General features: G+C 42.7%; 1 protein-coding gene across 1 annotated transcript in view; it reads left to right on the forward strand.

The window, feature by feature from the left end:
* The window catches only part of TPH2 (tryptophan hydroxylase 2), a 107,478-nt gene that overhangs the window by 56,162 nt on the left and 29,856 nt on the right, over positions 1-21,460 (forward strand). Inside the window, exon 9 of the mRNA XM_029206470.1 lies at positions 12,130-12,256. Coding sequence (XP_029062303.1) covers positions 12,130-12,256 — 127 coding nt within the window. The remainder of the gene's footprint in view (positions 1-12,129; positions 12,257-21,460) is intronic.

Genomic DNA, 21,460 nt, shown 5'->3' on the forward strand with positions numbered 1-21,460 from the left:
AAATCACATCTTCTGTCTCTCTTTCTACCCCCTCCAAAACCTTATGCTCCAGCCATACTGGACTTCTCACCATCCCCATGAGCCCGTTCTTGCTTTTGCACAGGCATGAGCCAGCGCAGGTGGTTCATTTGGCCTGGAATGACTCTTGTGAAATCATTTTAATGCTCAGGATTACAGCTCAGTAGCAATCTTTTCTGTGAAGACTTTCCCAGGCAGAGCTAGATATTCCTGTAGTACTTTTCCTTACTTGTATTTTAACACTTACAACACTGCATGGTAATTATTTGTTCATGTGTCAGTCTCCTTCATCAGACTGTGATTAACTCAAGGCCAGCTGGCAAAGGCAATACGGGAACAAGAAGATCCAGACTGAGGTTGGAGTGGATCCCCGAACCTGGCATATAAAGTAAAAACTGAGTCCACAGTGGACTGAAGCCGTGAATGCCACTGCCACCAGGAGGTGCCAGGTTTGAGACATGCACAGAGTCCCAGGCTGAGTCTGAGATCTGTGGAGTGAAGAGAACAGGGGAAGTCCTGGCTGCACCCTGTGTGGTGGTAGCACCTCCATCTGCAGGGCTGCAGCCCCTCCACTCCTTCCTGCAGCTCTACTTTGATTTCAAGAACTGCTGCTGGACACTCCTCCATCAATAAGGCATTTTTATATATTCAGTGTCTTCAGGCAAAGTCATGAACCATTAATGGTGGGATTTTAGACACCAGTTGAGGCTGTGAGGATAGGTCACTTGGACCAGAATAAATCATACCCAGGAGGGGCAACCTGTTTTGCTCATCTGTTTTGCTTTGGGAATGAAGATCATTTCAAAAGAAAAAAGTGGTTGTTCACTGTGAAGCTGAAGGAGAGGAGGGAAAGGAAATGTGAAGCTCGTCCCCACCTCCCCCTTATGAAAATAAGAGAGAGAGAGGCAGAAGGAGGGAAGGAAAAAGAGAGAGACCCAACTGCACTTCACATGGTGCTAAGAAGACATTTTCCCCCTTTGGGTAACAAACCCTGAATATAGTCTCACCTTAACAGTAGCAAAGCTCATTGCCCTCTCTTAAAAAACAGTGTCAGTCTGTGATGTGTTCTCAGTTATATTTGAACTTCTTAAATGTGATCAAGAAGATACGCTCTGAAATTGGCAAGCAGTGGTGCAGGTCCCTGCAGGACTGTCCTGTGTGTGGGTGTGCTGTGCATGTCTGAAGTGAGGGGGAGGACAGTGCACCAGAACAGTGGTAGGAGCATCTCTGGATTTGCCTCTAGAAGATTCTTGCTGGAGAGGGGCGGTGGAGATCCAGTGTGTTTCCTAAACTGGTCTTGGGCACACTGCAGGGAGAAGAGAGTTGGAGGGAGGTATCTTTCCCTCACTCCTTGGTCTTGTCTGGCCTGGTCTCGTCTCTGATGTCAGCCTTCTGGTGTTCAGAGGGCGCTTTGGATTTTCACCTGTCATATGCATCCTACCTGCCCACCCCCAGTTCCTCTTTAGGTCATTTGGCTTTTCCTCCCCGGACACTTCCTTCTAGGGGATCTGTGGTCTCTATTCTTCACAGTTTCAACAGACTTCTTGAATGTGTTTTGTGCAAGGTGGATGTTAAATACTTGCTCACTGAATTTGCATGTGCACATGTACTCGTGTATATGACTTTCAATTTTATCTGTAGTCCTGACGGCCAGTGGTATCTTAGAAGTGCAGAGCTCTTTAATAAGAAATACGGCTTAATCAAACCATATTTTCCTGGGGTCAAATCTCATACTTTTCTTCAGAAGCTGTGTGGACTGACAGAGGTCTTGGAAATGAAGGAGGGTAAGGCAAGAAGGTCCTATTTTCTAAGGTATTATTATAATCCAGTCTTGTTCTCTCCAATATAGGCCAAACCCACCCATCCCATCTAGATTTCTGGATGAAGACCAGAGGTGGCCAGATGCCTCAAGGTTCTGTACCTTTGGAACATAAAACATTGCCCAGAGCAGTGTTGAAACACACATCCATAGCACAACCCTCTTACCCCTTGTCCTCTGCTCAGGGAGAAGCAACCAGGCATTTTCAATATAAACAAACGTTCTTCAACATCAGTTCTTGGAGGTCAAGCCAGTACAATATCTGTCTTTCCAGTAGAGCTATCGCCAAAGTAATAGTGCCGTTTTGCACCAGAAATCCCTTTAAAAAAATGTTTTAATGAAAACACTAAAAAATATGCTTTCTGTTTTGTTTTTCAGATGTTGTGCTTAATATACTAGTAACAGAAATATCCTTTGCACAGCATAGCATAAGCTTATTCAGCCAGGGAGTTTCGGATTCAGGGCGGCATTGGGATGATTGATGATTCAGTACAGACTGATGCGGGTCTGTCTTCTTCTGCTCTTTCCCGCCGTGTCACTTTTCAAATCAGAGAGCAAACTTTCACCACTAGGAAAAAAGTCATGTCACCATTAACTCATATTGCAGTGTTTACTGCCATAATGCAACTAAACGCATCTGCGTTAAGGAAAATCTTTCTTGTCATAGTTGGACACTTTAGGGGCCGTTAATGTTATTTTTAAATATAACTTTTAAAGTTTAAAAAAGGTTTTACAGTCAGGTGATTTTTCTTATCATTGCTGCTGTGTTCCACTTTTACAAGAAAAATAAAAGTGAATTATTTCTAACTTTAGTTTTCATCTATTTCTAAGCTAAGCAAGTGAATTTTATGCTTAGCCCTTGCTTACTAGAACAGAACCCGCTCTAAAACTGGCAGATGTCATTCATTTCCTTTTCCTGTGGCTCAGTCATTAATCCTGACATTATCTGTTAAATAACAATACCAGCAGGTGAAGACACAGGCTTTCAAATTTATAAGAAACATTGACAGCCCCTCTCTTGATCGAAGAGATGCCTTTCCCTAGGTCTGTAATGAGGGGGAAGATAGGACCTTTCCTTCTGCGACTTTCCCTCCTTGCTGCCGTCTGAGGGATTCTGGGTCTGTGAACTTGTCTGATTTAAGCCCTGACCGTGATGGGTGTTTTTAATATTGGGCCTTGCTAAAGTCACATCTGGGCAAGGTCTTATTGAAGAGCCAGGAAGATACGCCAGAGCTTTATAGAGTTTAACCTTCATTCCTATGAGCTCTGGTTTAGCTTAAACTTGCTCTTTCCCATGGATCACCCTCATCCCTGCCAAGCGCAGTGCCAAGTTTCCTGCCCAGCCAACTGGCTTCCTCCGTGGTTCTATCATCATTTTGCTGTTCAGGAGAGCAGAGCAGCATCGTACCAGCGATTCTCAGAAAATGGCATGTTCTCAGAAAGCTGATTCCATCTGGCCTCCCTTTCCTGAGTTTTAACCCGGAGCTCACACTCCAAGCTTAGCAGCCATTGTCTCCCTCGGGAGAAACTTGGTTTGGGCTACACCCAGGGTCAGTTAAGACGTTAGAGGCCCTAAGCCGAGAATATTTTCACCCCTTCCATTCTCCAACATAGATAAGTTCAACAACAACAATAGCAGCAGAAGCAATAATAATATATTTTTTACTACTAATAGCCAACATGTATATATCAATATGTGCAGGCACTATTTTAAGTGTTGTATGTGGATGAACTCAGTAATCACAACAACCCTCTGACTTGTGAGTTACTATTATTATTCTGAATTTATGGATGAGGAAATTGAGACACAGAAAGTTTAATTAACTTGCTCATGGTCACACAGCTGGTAAATAGGGGAGTCAGGATTTGAACTCAGGGAGTAGTGCCAGCATCTTTTGGATTAACCACTCTTCTATATTCAAAAGTAACACTATAGAGGAAAACTCAAACTTGTATATGTGCTGAAGTTGAATAGCTTCTTTCTTGATTTTCCAATTATAAATTTTATGTAAGATAGTTGAGAGTGACACTTTCTTTCTTGAATTTGGTGGCCCTGCTTTGCCACAACCCTAAGTACTGGATGTGCTTATTGGATGGTCTAGTGCTGTGCTGTCCCATCCAGCGTTCGGTCCAACTACCAGGCTTTGTTAGAAGCCCGCTCTCTCCTCTGATCTTCACATGGCCACCATTAGTCTGCCCCTTTATCGAGAGGAGGCATCTTTTTGTTTGTCTGTTTGTTTTTGTTTTTCGTGGGCCCCTCACCGGCCACGGCCCCTCCCATTGCGGAGCACAGGCTCCGGACGCGCAGGCTCCGGGCGCGTAGGCTCAGTGGCCATGGCCCACGGGCCTAGTCGCTCCGCGGCGTGCGGGATCCCCCCAGACCGGGGCACGAACCCGCGTCCCCTGCACCGGCAGGCGGACCCCCAACCACTGCGCCACCAGGGAAACCCTAGAGGAGGCATCTTTTATTTCACTGGGAAAAAGAAGGGGAAAGTGCCTCACTACAGAGCAGTGATGCATCCGTCTGTCTGCATCCTCAGGCAGAAGGCCCTATGGACCACATGCCCAAACTCCAGGCCCCACTGTCCGCTCTCAGTGTGACTGTTGGTAAGCCACTTAACCTCCCTGTGTGAGGGCTGATGAAATAATTCTTTGATCTTTGCAGAGAAAAAGGCTTTATATAAATACCAAATAGGTTTACTCTTCCTTGCCACCTCTTAAATTCACGTGGAGGCTGAGGTGCCTTGTAACATTCCAGAGCATCCTTAGTTACAAGGCCCACGTTCCTAGACCTGGACTCCCAAGTTTTCAATCACAATACTGTGTCTAGTTTTGTGAGGTGCCTCAAAGCAAAAATAACCCCTAGGACTTTTTATGGGAGCCTTTTGTCTCCAAAGCTCTGAGCACTCTAACAATAGACATTCTATAAACCCCCCCCCCGCCCCCGCACACAACCCTATACATTATTTAAAACCTGTGCATTTTGAAACCAAATTTGTACCTAAGTGCCTGCTAGAGCCCTGTTGTTCTCTTAGGCTGTTAATGGTAGTGACTTGGGATACAGCTTTTAGCTTGTGTATGTATATATTTTAGCAGACTCAAAGCAGGATCCCTTTTTTTCCCTACCGCTCCACCCTCGCCAAGGTTTGCCTTCCTTGTGTGGTGCCTGTAACCCAAAATTAGCACTCATAAGCATCCACACCTGAGTCACAATTCATAGTCCCTCAGTGCCATGTCCTCAGGGAGAAGCTCACTTAGGTACTTTCAGGTGTGGAAGATGGAGGTGACCTGGGAAAAAAATTATTTTAGGAATATTTGCTTTTAAAAATTGCAAGTTCAGAAGAAATTCAAAGTGACTGAATTTTAGGCAAGGAAGAGGTAACCACTGGCTGTACCTCTTCACCACCATGTCGAGAATTATATCTATTGACAGGTAGAGAAGCCACCACAGGAGAGAAGGAAAAATGTCCTTTCTGACATTTCCCACATGTGCTCTGTTCGGCTGACGTCACTCCACTCATGGCTACGAGGTAGGCAGGATTGTCACCATTTTACAGATGGCAATTCCAAAGATCAATGAAGTCAGGTCATTTCCCTATGGACACACAACTAGAAAATAGCAAAACCAAGATCTAGTCCAAGCCCTTATGCTACACTGGAAATTAGGAAAACTATGCTTGGGATTCATTTAGATTCACCTCTGTATGGTACAGTAGAACCCCACCATCTCTGTTTGATTCTGTTGAGTCCAGAAAGCAGTTACTGAATATCTATTACGTGCCAAGCTTTCCTAAGCACCAGGAACCCAGAGATGAACATGGCATGACCTGTGTCCTGGAGAAACTTACTGCTGCTTATTTAAGTGGTAAAATATCTTCCAAAAGGGCAAAACCTACTGAAGTACAATAGACTTAGGTGTAAGTATAATTTAATGTGCAATAATACCTAACTTGTTGGGAATTTATGTTTCTAATGCATTATCTTATGATACTGTTTAAGAACTCCATGAGATAAGGACCCTTGTAATCTCCAGTTTACAGACGAAAAAACAATACATCCGTGCCGTCCAATATGGTAGAGATGTGACTATTTAAATTTATTAAGTAAAATGAAATAAAACTGTAAATTTAGTTCCTCAGTAGTGCTGGTCACATTTAAGATGTTCAATAATCACCTGAACCAAGTGGCTTACCATATTGGACGATGCAGATACAGAATATTTCCATCATTGCAGGAAGCCCTACTGCACATCACTGCTCGAAGTAACTTGCCTACACAGGAATGTGCAACATGGACTTAGGGCTGACTCCTGACTATATACAGTTCTTATAACCCTTATGTGATATTACCTCCTTAATATCTAGTGCAAATTTGGGGAGGGGGAGCACACGGGGAAAGAGTTAAAAAATCTCTCATTTATTCAAGAGATAAGAAATATCTGAGATGAAGGGGAACTGGAGACCTATGGACAGTTTCCCTTGAAGCCCTTTTGTGGTAATTGTAAGAACTGGAAACTATTTCTTTCACTAGATCAGGAAAGTTAGTACTTGCTGTTTGCTCTTTTATGGAACCATGAGGTAACTTTTGCTAAGGGTTATTCTAGGATTATGTCTTATTTACTTTTAAGTCTCAGTTCCTAACATAGCACTTGGTATGTAACAGGTACACAAAAATGTTTCTTGAACTAAATTCCAAAAAAAAATAAGTGTAATATCTTCTGCTAGTCTTAATAGAGTTGTACTGAAGAAGAGTAGCATTGATGGCCTTCCTTATGATTCCTAGGGGGAAAAAAAGAAAGAAGATTTCCACCAGGGCAATATCCAGGTGCTTGGCTTCATAAAAGAGGGCCACATATGTATTTATCTATAACCTGACAGGGACATAAGGCGGAGTGACCCTCAGAACTGCCTAAAACCTTATCTTATCGGCCAGATTTTACAGTATGCTATTTTAAATCTAAAGAAACTCTGTATATGGCTCTAAAACAAGCACTGAAAACAATAGCCTCAGTACCAAATTAATTCCTGTTATTATCTCCTCAGTGAAGTGAAAACAAACCAAGTCACCCCCTTTTCAATGCGTCCCAGTGTGTTATCCCAGATTACTTGCACTTGCCCACCAAAGGTTGCGTGAAAGCTGAAAAAATACCCTATTTTGGCTTCCAGGTCCTCCTCCAGCTTCTTTTCATCAGTGCAACCTCCACCCCCCATCCCCCAACCCCATCTTCCTTTTCCTCTCTTCGTGATTTAGCTAAAGTGTTGGCTTCCCTGTTATTTAGAACAAACAAAACCTATAGCAATAGGGTTTCAAAGACAGATGTGCTGATTTGGGATGGGAAGCAAAGGCTGCATGCCCACTCACTGCTTCTTAAAAGCTTTAATTTACAGCAAAAATAAAAAGTTGTTCAATGCGGATGAGTCAGCTTTGAAAACTGATAAGAGAAGAATGCCAGACCCATTTTGAATTTGAACTTAACAACTAGGACCCTTCTTTTCCCAGCAGCAAAGTGATTGCAGCTTCCTTAGAATGATTTAAGAATTCCCTGGAGGTATTTTGCCCAGGTCCCTTTGTAAGCTTTAGAATCCTCTTAACAGGGCTTATCAGAGAAGATTCCAATTTAGAGCAGCAAAAAGTTTAGTGTCTGATATCAGCTCTAGCTTTTCTTTTTCTTTCTTTCTATTTTTTTTTTCAAAAGGAGACATGATGTTTTACAGTGTTAACAGTTTTGAAAGGTCCTACATTTCCAGTGAACACAGTGCTTCTGTGAAAAGAGCTCTGAGAAGCATTATTCAGGCGAAAATGCATCAAAGGGATGTGAGTTAAAAAGAGAAAAGTTTGCCGTTGTGGATGGAGATTGGAGGCAGCGTGTGCTGACAGGTGCAATTATAGCCAAATAATTGAATCTTTTAAGAGAGACCTGGTGAGATAAGGCAGTAGTTGTGGACTCACATCAGAAACCTGTTCATAATTAGATATTCAGGGTTCCAGCTGTGGATGAAACACCAGCATAGGGATCGTGAACTACTTTACAGACAGGACATAATAGCTATTGCACTTTGTGAAGCGGTGTGAGACAGCATGACTTCAGTCCCACGGAAATTAATTGATACAAAGTTTGGAGAGGAGGCTCAGGCTTCTCCTGCAGATTCCCAACAGTCTGGAATCTCTTTCAGCCCCTGAAAGCTAGTCAACCCAGCTTCCAAGTCCTTTGGTCTCAAAGAAACTAAAAAAAATGTCAACTTTTCAAAGTTAATAGATTGCTTTAATTAGCAACATTAAACATCTTTCTTTGTTGTCTGAAGAGTTTCCAGGGACTTCAATTTCCTTTGTCTATACCACGTGTCTTAGCCAAAGACACTGGGATGAGAACAACCCAGTGTTTATTTCTGAGAATGTTCCACCAAAGTCACAAACGATAATAACGTTATTTATGGTCTTGAAATATAGGTGCTTGAGCCTTGACTCAGTGAGAAGTGGGGTTCCTGTAGGAACTGCATCTCTACTTGCTCAGAGATCTGAACAGCAGTTCCTTCTTAGGGTCTCTACGTGGAGACAGAGCGGAGAAGAAGGTACAAAGTAGCGCAATCATTTCTACTTAGAACAGGGCAAAGGCATCCCGAGCATTCCATTAGTAATTCTGTTAGAATTCTTGCTTCAGGCTTTCATTCTTAATGAAACAGTATAACTTATTCTGCTGTGTTGTATGATTTTTTTCTTTCAAATTTATAATTTCTCTTCTGTGTATGGTTGGATTACCTTGTAATGCTTTTAAAGGTTCTTTAGTTGGCTGTGGGTTATAGGTTTCTGATAATTACACCTTAACTTAAATTTCAGGTGATAGCTCCTTTTCTACCACAAAGAATTGACTCCAAGTCTTTGGATCTCTCGTATTTTCCTCCTTCTTTCCTTTTTAACTGCCAACTTTTCGCTTTCCCTTCTACCTATAAGCCTTTGGGCTCCATTGGTACTTAGGCAGGTAGAAGACTGTCTTCAAGTATTTAACAAGCTCAAGAGTAAACCCAGTTTTGCAACAAGAATCCACCACTGTAACCATGACCTGTCCCATTCTCACACTGGGAAGCACCCAGCACTGTGCCTGGCCCATCGGAAGCATTCAATACTTCTTGGCCACAATAGTTGTTCTTTTAGCTACCGTTTAATTTATTTATTCATACCATGAGCTAATACTCACCATCTTTAGTATTTCCCTGGAGTTTGACATCTGGTCTAATTTTGAAATTATTGTTGTCATATTTTCTGCCTGGTTCAGTAGGCGTGTTCTAGTACTTACATCAGAAGCTACAGTGGGGGTACTCAGATTTATCCATGGTGGGCCTCTCAATTCCAGCATTGGTGCAGACTGCATGGCCTTTAAAAAACTGATCACAGGAGCGAGTCTACAGGGTCCACTCTCAGCACAGAAGTATGCTGAATCAGACACCTTTAGCTGATCTCTAACTGAGTCAAGTGCGTGTGGAGGAGTAACTTGCTACCTAGTGAGCTTTCCTTACCACCTTTCGTTGTTCCTCAGTACGTATGTATGTTTGTATGATGTAATTTTAGTGGCATTAAATTTGGGCAGCTCAAAATTACATAATCACATTTAGCTTTAGTTTTAAGTACTAGTTGCTTGAAGCCTGTTCAGGGTGTTCTGAGCATCGTCTGTTACGACAGAGGGTCTCCACCCTGCCTGTGTCTTATGCCTGCTCAGGCCTGTCCCAGAGAGTCTGACTGCATTGCTCTTATGTAGCGCCCAGTCATTGTTTTTGTTTGTTTGTTTGTTTGTTTGTTTTTGCGGTACGCGGGCCTCTCACTGTTGTGGCCTCTCCTGTTGCAGAGCACAGGCTCCGGACTTGCAGGCTCAGCGGCCATGGCTCACGGGCCCAGCCGCTCCGCGGCACACGGGATCCCCCCGGACCGGGGCACAAACCCACGTCCCCCGCGTCGGCAGGCGGACCCCCAACCACTGTGCCACCAGGGAAGCCCCATTGGTATTTTTAAAATGGCTCCTCGGGTAATCTGGAGGGTTGAGGACTGAGTGGCAGGAAAAGAGACTTAGGACACACTGGCTACATTTTTACCTGTGCTAACCAGCTTGGTTAAACGTTCTCCACAACTGAAGCTGTGCCCCGCCCAGCCCTTCTCGTTTACTCCACCTTGTAAGTTAATAGAACAGAAGGAGCACAGCTTTGAGTCAGAGGAATTTGATTTCAAATCTTGTCTCTGTCTCTTATTAGCAGTGTGTCCTTGGGAAAAAAATGCTTAAATTTACTGAATGTTAGTTTCCCCATTTGTCAAATGGGAATAATAAGACTTCTTTGTAAGTGAAGATGAAATTACTAATGGGATATGAAAACATTTAGCCCAGTACCCAGCACATAATAGGAGCTCAGTATATGTTAGCTTTCTTTTTTAATAAATTTATTTATTTATTTATTTATTTTTGGCTGCGTTGGGTCTTCGTTGCTGTGCACGGGTCTTCTCTAGTTGCAGCGAGCGGTGGCTTCTCTTGTTGCGGAGCACGGGCTCTATGCACGCAGGCTTCAGTAGCTGTGGCTCGAAGGCTCTAGAGCGCAGGCTCAGTAGTTGTGGCGCACAGGCTTAGTTGCTCCGTGGCACATGGGATCTTCTTGGACCAGGGCTTGAACCCATGTCCCCTGCATTGGCAGGTGGATTCTTAACCACTGCGCCACCAGGGAAGGCACTATGTTAGCTTTCTTTTTTTCCTCCTTCTGTCTTTAATTTCTTCATAGGTAAAATGAAGGGCTCTGATAACATTTAAATTCTCCTTATGCCCTAAAATCCAATGAGTCTGATTCACCACCTTAAGGAGTGTGACTGGAGCGTAACCACCACATATGCTTTTCCACAAATTCAATTTCTGTACAAAAAGGAGGCTGTTGGCACACAGTTGATAGAGAATGAATTTGGAGTTTCTTTCAGTATCATGTCCACGTATTCATTTGGCTGCTTTTTCAACCTGATGTGTCTGGGAAGTGGCTGGCCAGGGTTGGGCATGTGGTTTGAGCTGTGGGAACAGAACTTTTTGACCAAGTAATGCCATATGTCTTATGTTGGCACCCATCGTCTGCCTTTGACCACCATTCCCTTGCTTCAGCCTCATGACCATCCAACTTACTTTATACTTGTGATATTGGCGGTAGTACCTGGCATTTATGTTATAGCATCTATTTGAAGTGATACACTTATGAGGAACTCAGGTGAAATTAGGAAACATCTTTCAGTTACTACCTGGCTCATTAGTTTTTGTCAAGAAAATAAAATATTGTTGCCTTTTGATTCATTTCCAGTCATATATTCCAGGATAGCTTGGTATCAGGAAACGGTTTGTGATTCATGGCAATGACTCAGGAAGGCATCCGCCTTGCTTCATTGTGACACATACCTGCCTTTGCCTGGTCTCTGGCTCCAAGTGAAAGCACAGGCAAATGAGAGAGGATGTAAATTTCTATTATTACCTAGTCCAGGCTAGTCAAAGCAGGGGACTGGGAGGGTCTTCCAGTGGGAAGGCTCAAAAGAGTTGCTTGTGTTATAGACAGATAAATGGTCCACGGGAAAAGACATCTGTTGATGACAATAGGATCTTCTGCTGTTTCCCAGTGCCCTGCAAAGTGTAACATGGGATGCAGTGTAACTTAAGGGTTGAGAACAAGAGTTTAGAAATCATGATAAGCTGGATTCAAGTTTTGGCTTTATCATTATCTGTAGCAAGAATTGGCAAACTTTTTCAGTAAAGGTCCAGCTAGTAAATGTTTTAGGCTTTGTGGGCCATATGGTCTCAGTCACAACTACTCAGCTCTGCCGTTTTAGGCAAAAGGAGCCATAGACAATACATTAATGAATGGGCATGGCTGTGTTCCAATAAAACTTTATTTACAGAAACAGGCAGTAGGCCAGATTTGACCTGCAGCCGTAGTTTGCACACCCCTGGTCTATAGAATATTGCACCAATAAGTTACTTTAACTCAAGTTTCTCTTGAGTATTCAAAGAGACAGTGCATGTAATAAAACACTTAACACATGTTTGGCATATGATACGCTCTTGAAAATAGTAGTCACTGTTATTTTGTTAGCATATTATATATCACATAATTTAAGATGCCGTGGTTGTAAGATGTATCTGGATTTCAGAGTTGATAAAAAAATCTTAGGATTGGTGAAATTTGGTAACATTAATTACAGTAGCAAAGTTATAATTAGAATTTTAGGACTTGTTCTGCCAGTGATAGCTTAACTTGTCTAACATTTCTCTGTGATGTTTTTCTTTTCAGAGACACATGTCACGAACTCCTGGGACATGTCCCTCTACTTGCGGATCCTAAGTTTGCTCAATTTTCACAAGAAATAGGCCTGGCATCTCTGGGAGCATCAGATGAAGACGTTCAGAAACTAGCCACAGTGAGTTCATTTTCAACCTAAAAACCCATTCTGTTTATGTCCATTCATAAGGTAAAGAAAGTTTTAGAGTTACTGACTATGAGTAATAAGGCAAACACTCTGGAGAGGGCATGGCGTCTTTACTCTTCCCCATGTGTGTTCCTTTGAAGCGCAATGTGTTCTTGGCCTATTAACTGTCAAAATCTTTGTATTTTATCCTTCTCATTCAGGGATTGGCTAGATTGTAAATATTTGAGGCTTGCAGGTCATGAGGTCTCTGTCATAACTACTTAGCTCAGCCAGTGTGGTGTAAAAGCAGCCACAGACAGTACATAAATGAATAAATGTGGCTGTGTTCTGATAAAACTTTATTTGTAAAAGCTGGCAGTGGGCCAGATTTGGCCTGTGTGCTGCAATTTGCCAACTCTTGTTCTAGTTCAGTGTCTGTTTCCTAGAAACATTTGTAATAATGAAAATTATGCATTTATGGTAAAGTAGAGGTTGTACTTGGGATTATTTCTGATTAGTCAGTATGGGTTTGGTCAGACACAATTTGAGCCAGCAATAAGCAGCTCATGCTAAACAATTATTATAAGTGCAAAGCCAGAAAAAGAGTTAATAGTTACTATGGTCTCAGCAAGGTTCTTCTCAAAACAATCAGTATGAGAGGAAAGGTATAATGTTGGCGGCTACCTTTAAGCTGCTGAAGAGCCAGCTCTAGCAAGCTCATATGCCACATCCTAGCCCCATTTCAAGCAGCCCGGAGTAAGAAAGAGCAGGTTTAGCAAGCTCACTTACCTACAGGGTCCAGTCTGTTAGCCTTAATGAGCAAAGGTACTGGAGGAAGAAAATATAGGATCCCAAATTGTGTGTATTTGACACAGACACACATTGATGGCGTATTAGGCATGTAGGAATATTCTTCACTCCCGCCAAGAAACAACTGTTCTCCTAGATTTCTTAAGATGCAAAGCCCTTTCAGTATACCTTTGGTTTCCTAATTTTGATAGAGATACAGGAACTGAGAAATATTTTTCTACCAAAAGAGAAATAGCAGTGCAAAAGCCATGCTGTTGGCGTCAGTGTGGGGATGAGCAGGGTTGAGTGGGGACTGCGGTGGACTCAGGAGAGCATGCCTCTTCTACAGCACGAGGCTGCCAGATGGGAATGTGGGCCTTTGTGTGGCTGGATCTCCAAAATTTTGAGAGAGGCTGGAAATCTAGATTTCTAAGCGAAATTTAATGATTTAAAAATGTTGGCTCTTGGGCTTCCCTGGTGGCGCAGTGGTTGAGGGTCCACCTGCCGATGCAGGGGACACGGGTTCGTGCCCCGGTCCGGGAGGATCCCACATGCCGCGGAACAACTAGGCCCGTGAGCCATGGCCGCTGAGCCTGCGTGTCCGGAGCCTGTGCTCCGCAGCGGGAGAGGCTGCAGCGGTGAGAGGCCCACGTACTGCAAGAAAAAAAAAAAAAATGTTGGCTCTTAAAAAGAAATCTATCATTACAAGCTGAGGAAAATATATTTGTAGACTGAATTAGGAGCTAGGCTTCCAATTTGTAACCTGTACTCCAGGGATTGTATCTCACATATATTGGCTATTACTGCGTAACAAGTAATTCCAAAATTTAGTGGCTTAAAACAATAAACATTTATTATCTCATGGTTTCTGTGTTCGGAGATTTGGGAGTAGCTTAGCTGAGTGGTTTTGGCTTAGGGACTTTCCTGTTGTTGGTGTTAAGATGTGGGCTGGGCCCATAGATGTCTTCAGGTTTGGGAAAGTTCTCCCAAGATGGCTCGGTCACGTGGCTGTTGGCAACAGGCTTCCTTCAGAAGAGAGAGAGACAGAGACAGAGACAGAGACAGAGAGAAAGAAAGAGAAGGGAAGAGACAGGCAGACGGAGATAGTTACTGAGGGAGGAAGTTGTAATGCCTTTTGTGGCTTGATCATATGCTGATCACATCAGCCACGTTTTATTCATTAGAAGGGACTCACTTCAGCCCATACTCTAGGGGAGGAGAATTCGTCTCCACTGTTCGGAGAAAGGAGCATCAAAATATTTGTAGATATATTTTAAAACCACCACAACATGAGTCCTGTTATTTAATTCTCAAACCTAAGCTCCGGCTTTAGACTCCACATTTTGGAACTTTTCTGTGCCTTTCCAATTTCTCTTGAAATGTTCTGGTTTCAGCCTTTGATCCCTGCAGTTTATACTCTTGATCAGAGATGAATGTTTTGCTTACTAGTCTTATTCTGAACAGCTACAAACTGGGATTCAACCCTGCCAGGCTGTGTGTGTGTGTGTGTGCGTGCGCATGCCCATGTGTCCAAAGAGAGGAGAAGGAATGAGGTAGAACTTCATGGATGTGAATGTAGGTAGATCCTAGTGAGTGATCTAATTTCTTTCTTAGAAAGAAAGCAGTTTTATTGTCCCTTTCATTAAATGATGATTGATTAATTGCATCATTCAAACTAACATTTATAAAGAATATGACAGGGTCCTCACTTTTCAAAAATTCATAGTCTATATAGATAAAACTAAGATTTGTCAGAGGAGAGGAACTTTGTGCTGAGTCTCGAAAGATGAGAAAAAGCCAGCCAAGTGGTGAAGGAGGAAAGGAAGAGTAGAGGGACAGTTTCATTTAGAATAAGAAATCTTTCTGGTTTGGGGGCTACACAGGGAATGCCAGTTCACCAGTTTAGAGGGCAATGCTGAAGCCAAGGATTGCCTTTTGTGTTCATTTTCTATCATTACAATGAACAAATTACTCCTGACTTAAAACAATATAAATCTGTTATCTTACAGTTTCATAAAGTTACAAGTCTGACACACTTCTCACTGGGCTAAGATTAAGGTGTCAGCAGGACTGTGTTCCTCTCTGGAAGCTCTGGGGGAGAATCTGTTTCCTTGCTTTTTCCAGCTGCTAAGGGCTGCCTGCATTCCTTGGCTTGTGGCCCCCTTCCTCCATCTTCAGAACAGTAATGCTGCATCTCTCTGACCATCCTACCATTGTCACATCTGTCTCTCTCTCTCACTGACCATTGTTTTTTTTTTTTTGCGGTACGCGGGCCTCTCACTATTGTGGCCTCTCCCGTTGCGGAGCACAGGCTCCGGACGCGCAGGCTCAGCGGCCATGGCTCACGGGCCTAGCCGCTCCACGGCATGTGGGATCCTCCCGGACCGGGGCACGATCCCGTGTCCCCTGCATCGGCAGGCAGACTCTCAACCACTGCGCCACCAGGGCAGCCCCTGACCGTTGCTTTTAAGGACTGATGTGGGGTCTACCTGGATAATTCAAAGGTATTCATTCAAAGTCCATGTCTGCAAAGGTGACATATTCACAAGTTCTGGAGATTAAGACATGGATATCTTTGGGGAGCCATTATTGTTTCTATTTTTACACTTGCAAGATAAAACTAATAATTGAACCTTGAAACCTGTTTTACTAGGGCCAGTGAATTTGGAGAATGAGTAAGTTTTCTTTTGGAATTTATATTCTTTAGTATGGTTCCAACACCCCTGGCCATGGACTGCCCTAGCCCCAGTAGCCAAAACCACTTCCATCTATCAGAGATCATTAATCTTGTTTCTCTCACTTTCTTTTGTCCTCTTTTTCAGTTGTTCTTTGCCTAGAATGTACCTGCTTTTCTGTAGAAGCCAGTTCAAGTCAACAGATATTCTTTAAGTGGCTAAAGAATCCTAGGTACCATGAGGTAGGAATAGGGAAAAGACAAAGAAGTTGTACTTACTTCAAAGAACTCACGATCTAGTACACAAAAATACAGAAAACCCAGAGTCAGTGTTAACTTTTATTTACGTACATAAGCAGATATGTAGGAGAAGTGGATTTAAGGTCAGTCTTCTAAGTGTGTGTGAATTCTGAGTTCATTGTTGGAGACTGGGGCTCAGAATCGGGCAGGGACCAGCAGAGAGGTTCTTCTCTGTATAGAAATAATTGGTGACAGGTTAGGGAGGATCGAGGGTCTCCCAAGGGAGCCAACATGTCTGGAACCTCATAGTAGCTTTGACTTTAAGTCTTTTGAAAGTTTATACCAAAGAGAGTATAAACTTTCAAAAGACTGAAAAGATTTTGAGTCTCTTCTAAATGCAGTGGAGAAGTTCAGGCTGGGGGTGGTGCCTCACCAAGGTCTTGCCCGATCTGCTCATTTCTCTTTTCCTGATGTTGCATGTTGCCCCTACCTCAGCTCTCTTTGATTTTCTGTCTCTCACAAGCCTTGCAGGTCCAATATTTTCCAATGTTATAGACTGCCCACTTACTTGGAAAAGCGTTTTGCAGACCAAAGAGAAATTTGGAAAGCTTTTTCCATGTGATGGGGAGAATATGGAGGAAGATGGGCTCAGTGTGAGGAAGCTAGGGAGGTTTTTCTCTGAAATGATACTGTAACTGCCATTGACTTCTAGAACCACGTCCCAGTCCTCAGTTAAAAACAAAGTGAATAGAAAACTGCTGGAAGTTGGTTTTAAAAGAAAACACAGGGCTTCCCTGGTGGCGCAGTGGTTGAGAGTCCGCCTGCCGATGCAGGGGACATGGGTTCATGCCCTGGTCCGGGAAGATCCCACATGCCACGGAGCGGCTGGGCCCGTGAGCCATGGCCGCTGAGCCTGCGCATCCGGAGCCTGTGCTCTGCGAAGGGAGAGGCCACAACAGTGAGAGGTCCGCGTACCGCAAAAAAAAAAAAAAAAAAAAAAAAGAAAACACAGATTCCAGCCAGGAAGTTTCACAGTAAACCCAGGAATAAATAACCTACTGGATGGCATGCATATTAAGGACTGTCAAACCATATACTGAAGCTAGAAGACCAATTTAAGGACCCCATTGCAAGCACTAAGAGATTAAGAGATAAGCCCTCACTGGGAGGGGTAAAAAGGTCCAATGGTAGGGGAAGCGTGGTGGTTAGCGAGGCCTCTTGGCTGTCCAGATGAGAAATGGAGGTATTATTAGCTGATTTCCTCCAAGTTGTGTTCATTAAGTCCCCTGAAAAAGTACTTGAATAAAATGAGAGATGAGATGCACCAAAGGAGAAAAATCCATAGAGAGGACAAATGGAAAACCACAGAAATCACTATTTATGCAGAACAATGAGACAGCCCATGTTATTCTTTTACTCTAGGTGAGATTTATATTATTAATGACTCTGTTTGTATAGTGCCTGCTTTTCCTTGTTTAGTGAATTTAAGCACTTTTGAAAAAGAAAGTCATGCCTGGTGAAAGTAGACACTTAATAACTTTCTGTGATGTGCTGTCAACCAATCCATCTAAGGCAGAAAACAGCCTCCCCCAAACATAATGGGCGCCGCCAAACTCTTGTCTTGTTCAAAGCTGCTTCTGAACTTCTGGGTCTGATTTCAGAGGGACTAGGTGATTGCCTATACCTACTGCCTCTTCTTGCTATATTTCTGCATGATATTTATTTTGACATTTTAGTAATGCTCATTTTTGAGAATGAAGCTACCTCTGTTGTTTTATGTGGGCATGGTGCCTACTCCCTGAGAACCGTTTAGATGAAACTCTTTTGTATCTGAAGAAATTGATGCTGCTGCTTGGTAACTGTATGTGAAATGCATTGTTATACATGTAAATAATTTGCCCTCTGGGGGATAATGAATAAGCCCGCTGGATTTGGCAGCTGCACCCTTTTCATACTCATCATAGCTGTCCAGGTTCTGTGCATGATAGATCTGCAAAAAGATGCCCCAAAAGGGTTGCACAGCGCGTGCTGTAACTTTCAGACCAGCCATTTCCCACTGTAGTACTGGCTTACATGGATTTAATAGATTAGTGTCTTCTTTAAGGACGGTAATCGTAAGTGCCTTCAGGGGCCAGACAGGTAGCCAGTATGTGTGAAATAGCCTGATAGAAGATAACAAGGAGTACTGGAGCCTGTGGAGAACTAGAGAATACACATTACATTACACCTAAAGGCCTTCAAATTCAAAAGTGAAAATAAAACAAAATGTTCTTTGGCTGCAAATCATGTTTGCAAGCTGAACCAGAACTCTAGGCTCTCAGTTGCCAGCCCTTGTATTTAAAGTTAGACTATACATTATACTATACCATGCTGAGTGACCAGCCCATGCTAGATTCATCTTTATATCATATCGGAGGTTCTCAATGACTGCTTACTGGACAACTGACTATTTTTCCCAAGAAAGGACGGCTATTACCATCTTCATTAGAAATAAGTATCTTATTGCTATTGAGAGGTGACTGATTTTGAATTACAGCTTTAAACAGTCACAGGCATGACTGTCATACATGTATGCTGAGCATGTGTCAAAGATTTATTTAACTCAGTCATGAGGGAAAAGCAAGATGGTAAATGTAGCTCCAAGAAGAATTTGAGAGACAGACCATCCAGTCACTGGAAGAAAGAATCCTGGAACAAGGTGCAAAATGTTTTATGTTCTACAGGGCAAAGAACTGTAACCTTGAAGTTATCTTTTCTACCAGGCAAAAATCATTTACATGTCTAGTGGACAAAAATAACTTGCAATTTATCAGTCTTCATAAGATTAACAGCATCTGGGCCTCAATCAATATAAATAGGAAGTCAGACAAAGGGTATATTCCCTAGACCAGTGTTCTTCAAATGGTAATGTGTATAAAATAACCTAGGGATCTTGTTACGAGTCAGATTCTGGCCAAGTAGGTCTGGAATGGGGCCTGAGATCTGGCATTTCTGATAAGATCCCAGGTAAAGCTAATGCTCCTCGTTCAAGAGAAGTGGGTGACCGTTACAGGTGCACCTGTTAGACAATGCTTGAGTATGTCTTTCAAAAGGCATGTGGGGCTTCCCTGGTGGCGCAGTGTTTGAGAGTCTGCCTGCCGATGCAGGGGACACGGGTTCGTGCCCCGGTCCGGGAAGATCCCACATGCCGCGGAGCGGCTGGGCCCGTGAGCCATGGCCGCTGAGCCTGCGCGTCTGGAGCCTGTGCTCCGCAATGGGAGAGGCCACAACAGTGAGAGGCCCGCGTACCGCAAAAAAAAAAAAAAAAAAAAAAAAAAGGCATGTGGTAAGCTTTTAGCTTTATTTCCATATTCAATACTTTTGCTAAAAACTAAGCTAATAGGGTATTGCCAGGTAAATATTGTGCGGTGGGACATGAGTTTATTTAGGACTTATCCTGGGCCTGAAAATGGACCCTTGTATCTCTGAGTGCCATGTCACTGCTTCCATTTTGTGTATCTGCTCTCACACTCTCCCGCCACCTGCTATTTTGCCATATGACTTATATCATTCAATTTTACAGGAATGCACAAACAGAAACTTGCTGATCAGGTAAATTTAGGAACTAGTCCTAGAAAATTATTGATTTCTCTTTCCCCACATGTTAGGAAATGTAAAGGGACGCCTTTCACCAAACACTGTGTGCCATCCTATGATGCAGATGGCTTCAATTCAGTCTATTCACTTGTCACATCATAAAGGCATTTGAAACAGACAAAGCTGTGCATCATTTGTTGGATAAAGCAATCAGTAGGAATACACCACAGATGTTTCCCAAGCAGAGTAAATCGGCCTCTGGCCCATTTGGAATTTTCCCTCTACAGAGAGTTTTAGGTTATCCATTCAGTTCTGTCAATCCCAAAACATGTTTACCTTCACTTCCTGATGAAGGGCTTCTGTCACTGGGTCTTGGTAAAGCTGATGAGCAAAGCACCTTGGCCGAGGGTAATGAAGGAGTAACCAGAATGCGTTACCAGAACATTAGTCACATGAAATGTTACAATGAGTTTTATGCCAGAAGGGATCAATGGGCAAATATATTTGGGAAAAACTGGGTTAAGTGAAGAAAACAGCTTTGTTTTCAAAGTATAGGATTTTCAAGCCCTTTAATAAGATAATGTGCAGAGCGAATCGTATTAAGTGGTAAAAATTTTATTTTTACAAACTGACCATGTTCCCTCCATTTTAAGATGCCATTAAATTAATAGTTTTTTTTAAAGGGGAAAAAGATTCAACTAGCAAAATTTTTTGACATTGTTTGTGAGAAGCTCCATTTTAGAAACGTTAAAATGTGAACTTGAAAATTAAGAAAGTATGTTATATGGTCGCTGAAGTCTCTTTTTATGGAAGACATATTAACATCCCAAGCTATTAATATTCCGAGGAGCACAGTTTAAGAGATACGAGTATAGAATGTTTTTTGAAAGGGTGAAATTCACTGTGAGCAGAGACCTGATCACCAGCTAATATTTTTGTAGGAAAGGGCTGTCAAAAAATTAGTAATATAGGGTCCTGTTTGTACTTTATCAAAGCAAAGAATTTATTAGTTCCAAGTAAAAAGTTTGCATTGTTTGGGGTTTTTGATGGCCATGAATCAAGTGTGTTTGAATTTCCAGGTATAACCAGGACTTTTTTCATGCTGAGAGCAGTAATGAAATATACAGTCAGCCTTAAACTAACAATTGACTATAATTCACATTAGAAGTATAATTGTAAAGGTAACCTTAGTTTATGAATTCCTAATTAATGTTTTCCTGTCTGTGGAGGACCTTAGCTTGTTTTCCGGTCTCTCATGACCTTGCCTACCTGGCTGGGGGTGGGGAACTTTCGGCCTTTAAGAGACTTATGCCCAGCTCTACTTCTTTCTGAAGATGGATGACATTCAAAATGACCATTTTAGGGCTTCCCTGGTGGCGCAGTGGTTGAGAGTCCGCCTGCCGATGCAGGGGACACGGGTTCGTGCCCCGGTCCGGGAGGATCCCACGTGCCGTGGAGCGGCTGGGCCCGTGAGCCATGGCCGCTGGGCCTGCGCGTCTTGAGCCTGTGCTCCGCAACGGGAGAGGCCACAACAGTGAGAGGCCCGCGTACCGCAAAAAAAAAAAAAAAAAAAAAAGACCATTTTAGTATCTCTACAGAAAGCTCAAAATAAGCCCCAGGCTTATTTATTCCATGTAGCGTCTTTGAACTAGTTCAGCTATTTGGACCATTTGAGACAAAGCTGACAAAAAGCTGGAAGGAATGCACTTTTATACATTCTTAATTGAGATGTTTGGGTGGATGGTGAGTTTGTGTGTTATTTGCAAGAGTAACTTAATTAAAAGTTAATAACATCTATTCCAACTCATTGCTTTCACTTTTATGTCTTCTGTGCATATAGAAAAGTGGTCTTGCCTTGCAAGGAGCCCTGTATTTCTTTAACTAGCCCCTTAGAACTTCACTTCTGTCCTTTGTCATTGTTTTCACTACCCCCTCCC

Source organism: Monodon monoceros, unplaced genomic scaffold (assembly GCF_005190385.1).
Source record: "Monodon monoceros isolate NGI ecotype Baffin Bay Population unplaced genomic scaffold, NGI_Narwhal_1 Super_Scaffold_6, whole genome shotgun sequence".
Taxonomy (NCBI): Eukaryota; Metazoa; Chordata; class Mammalia; order Artiodactyla; family Monodontidae; genus Monodon; species Monodon monoceros.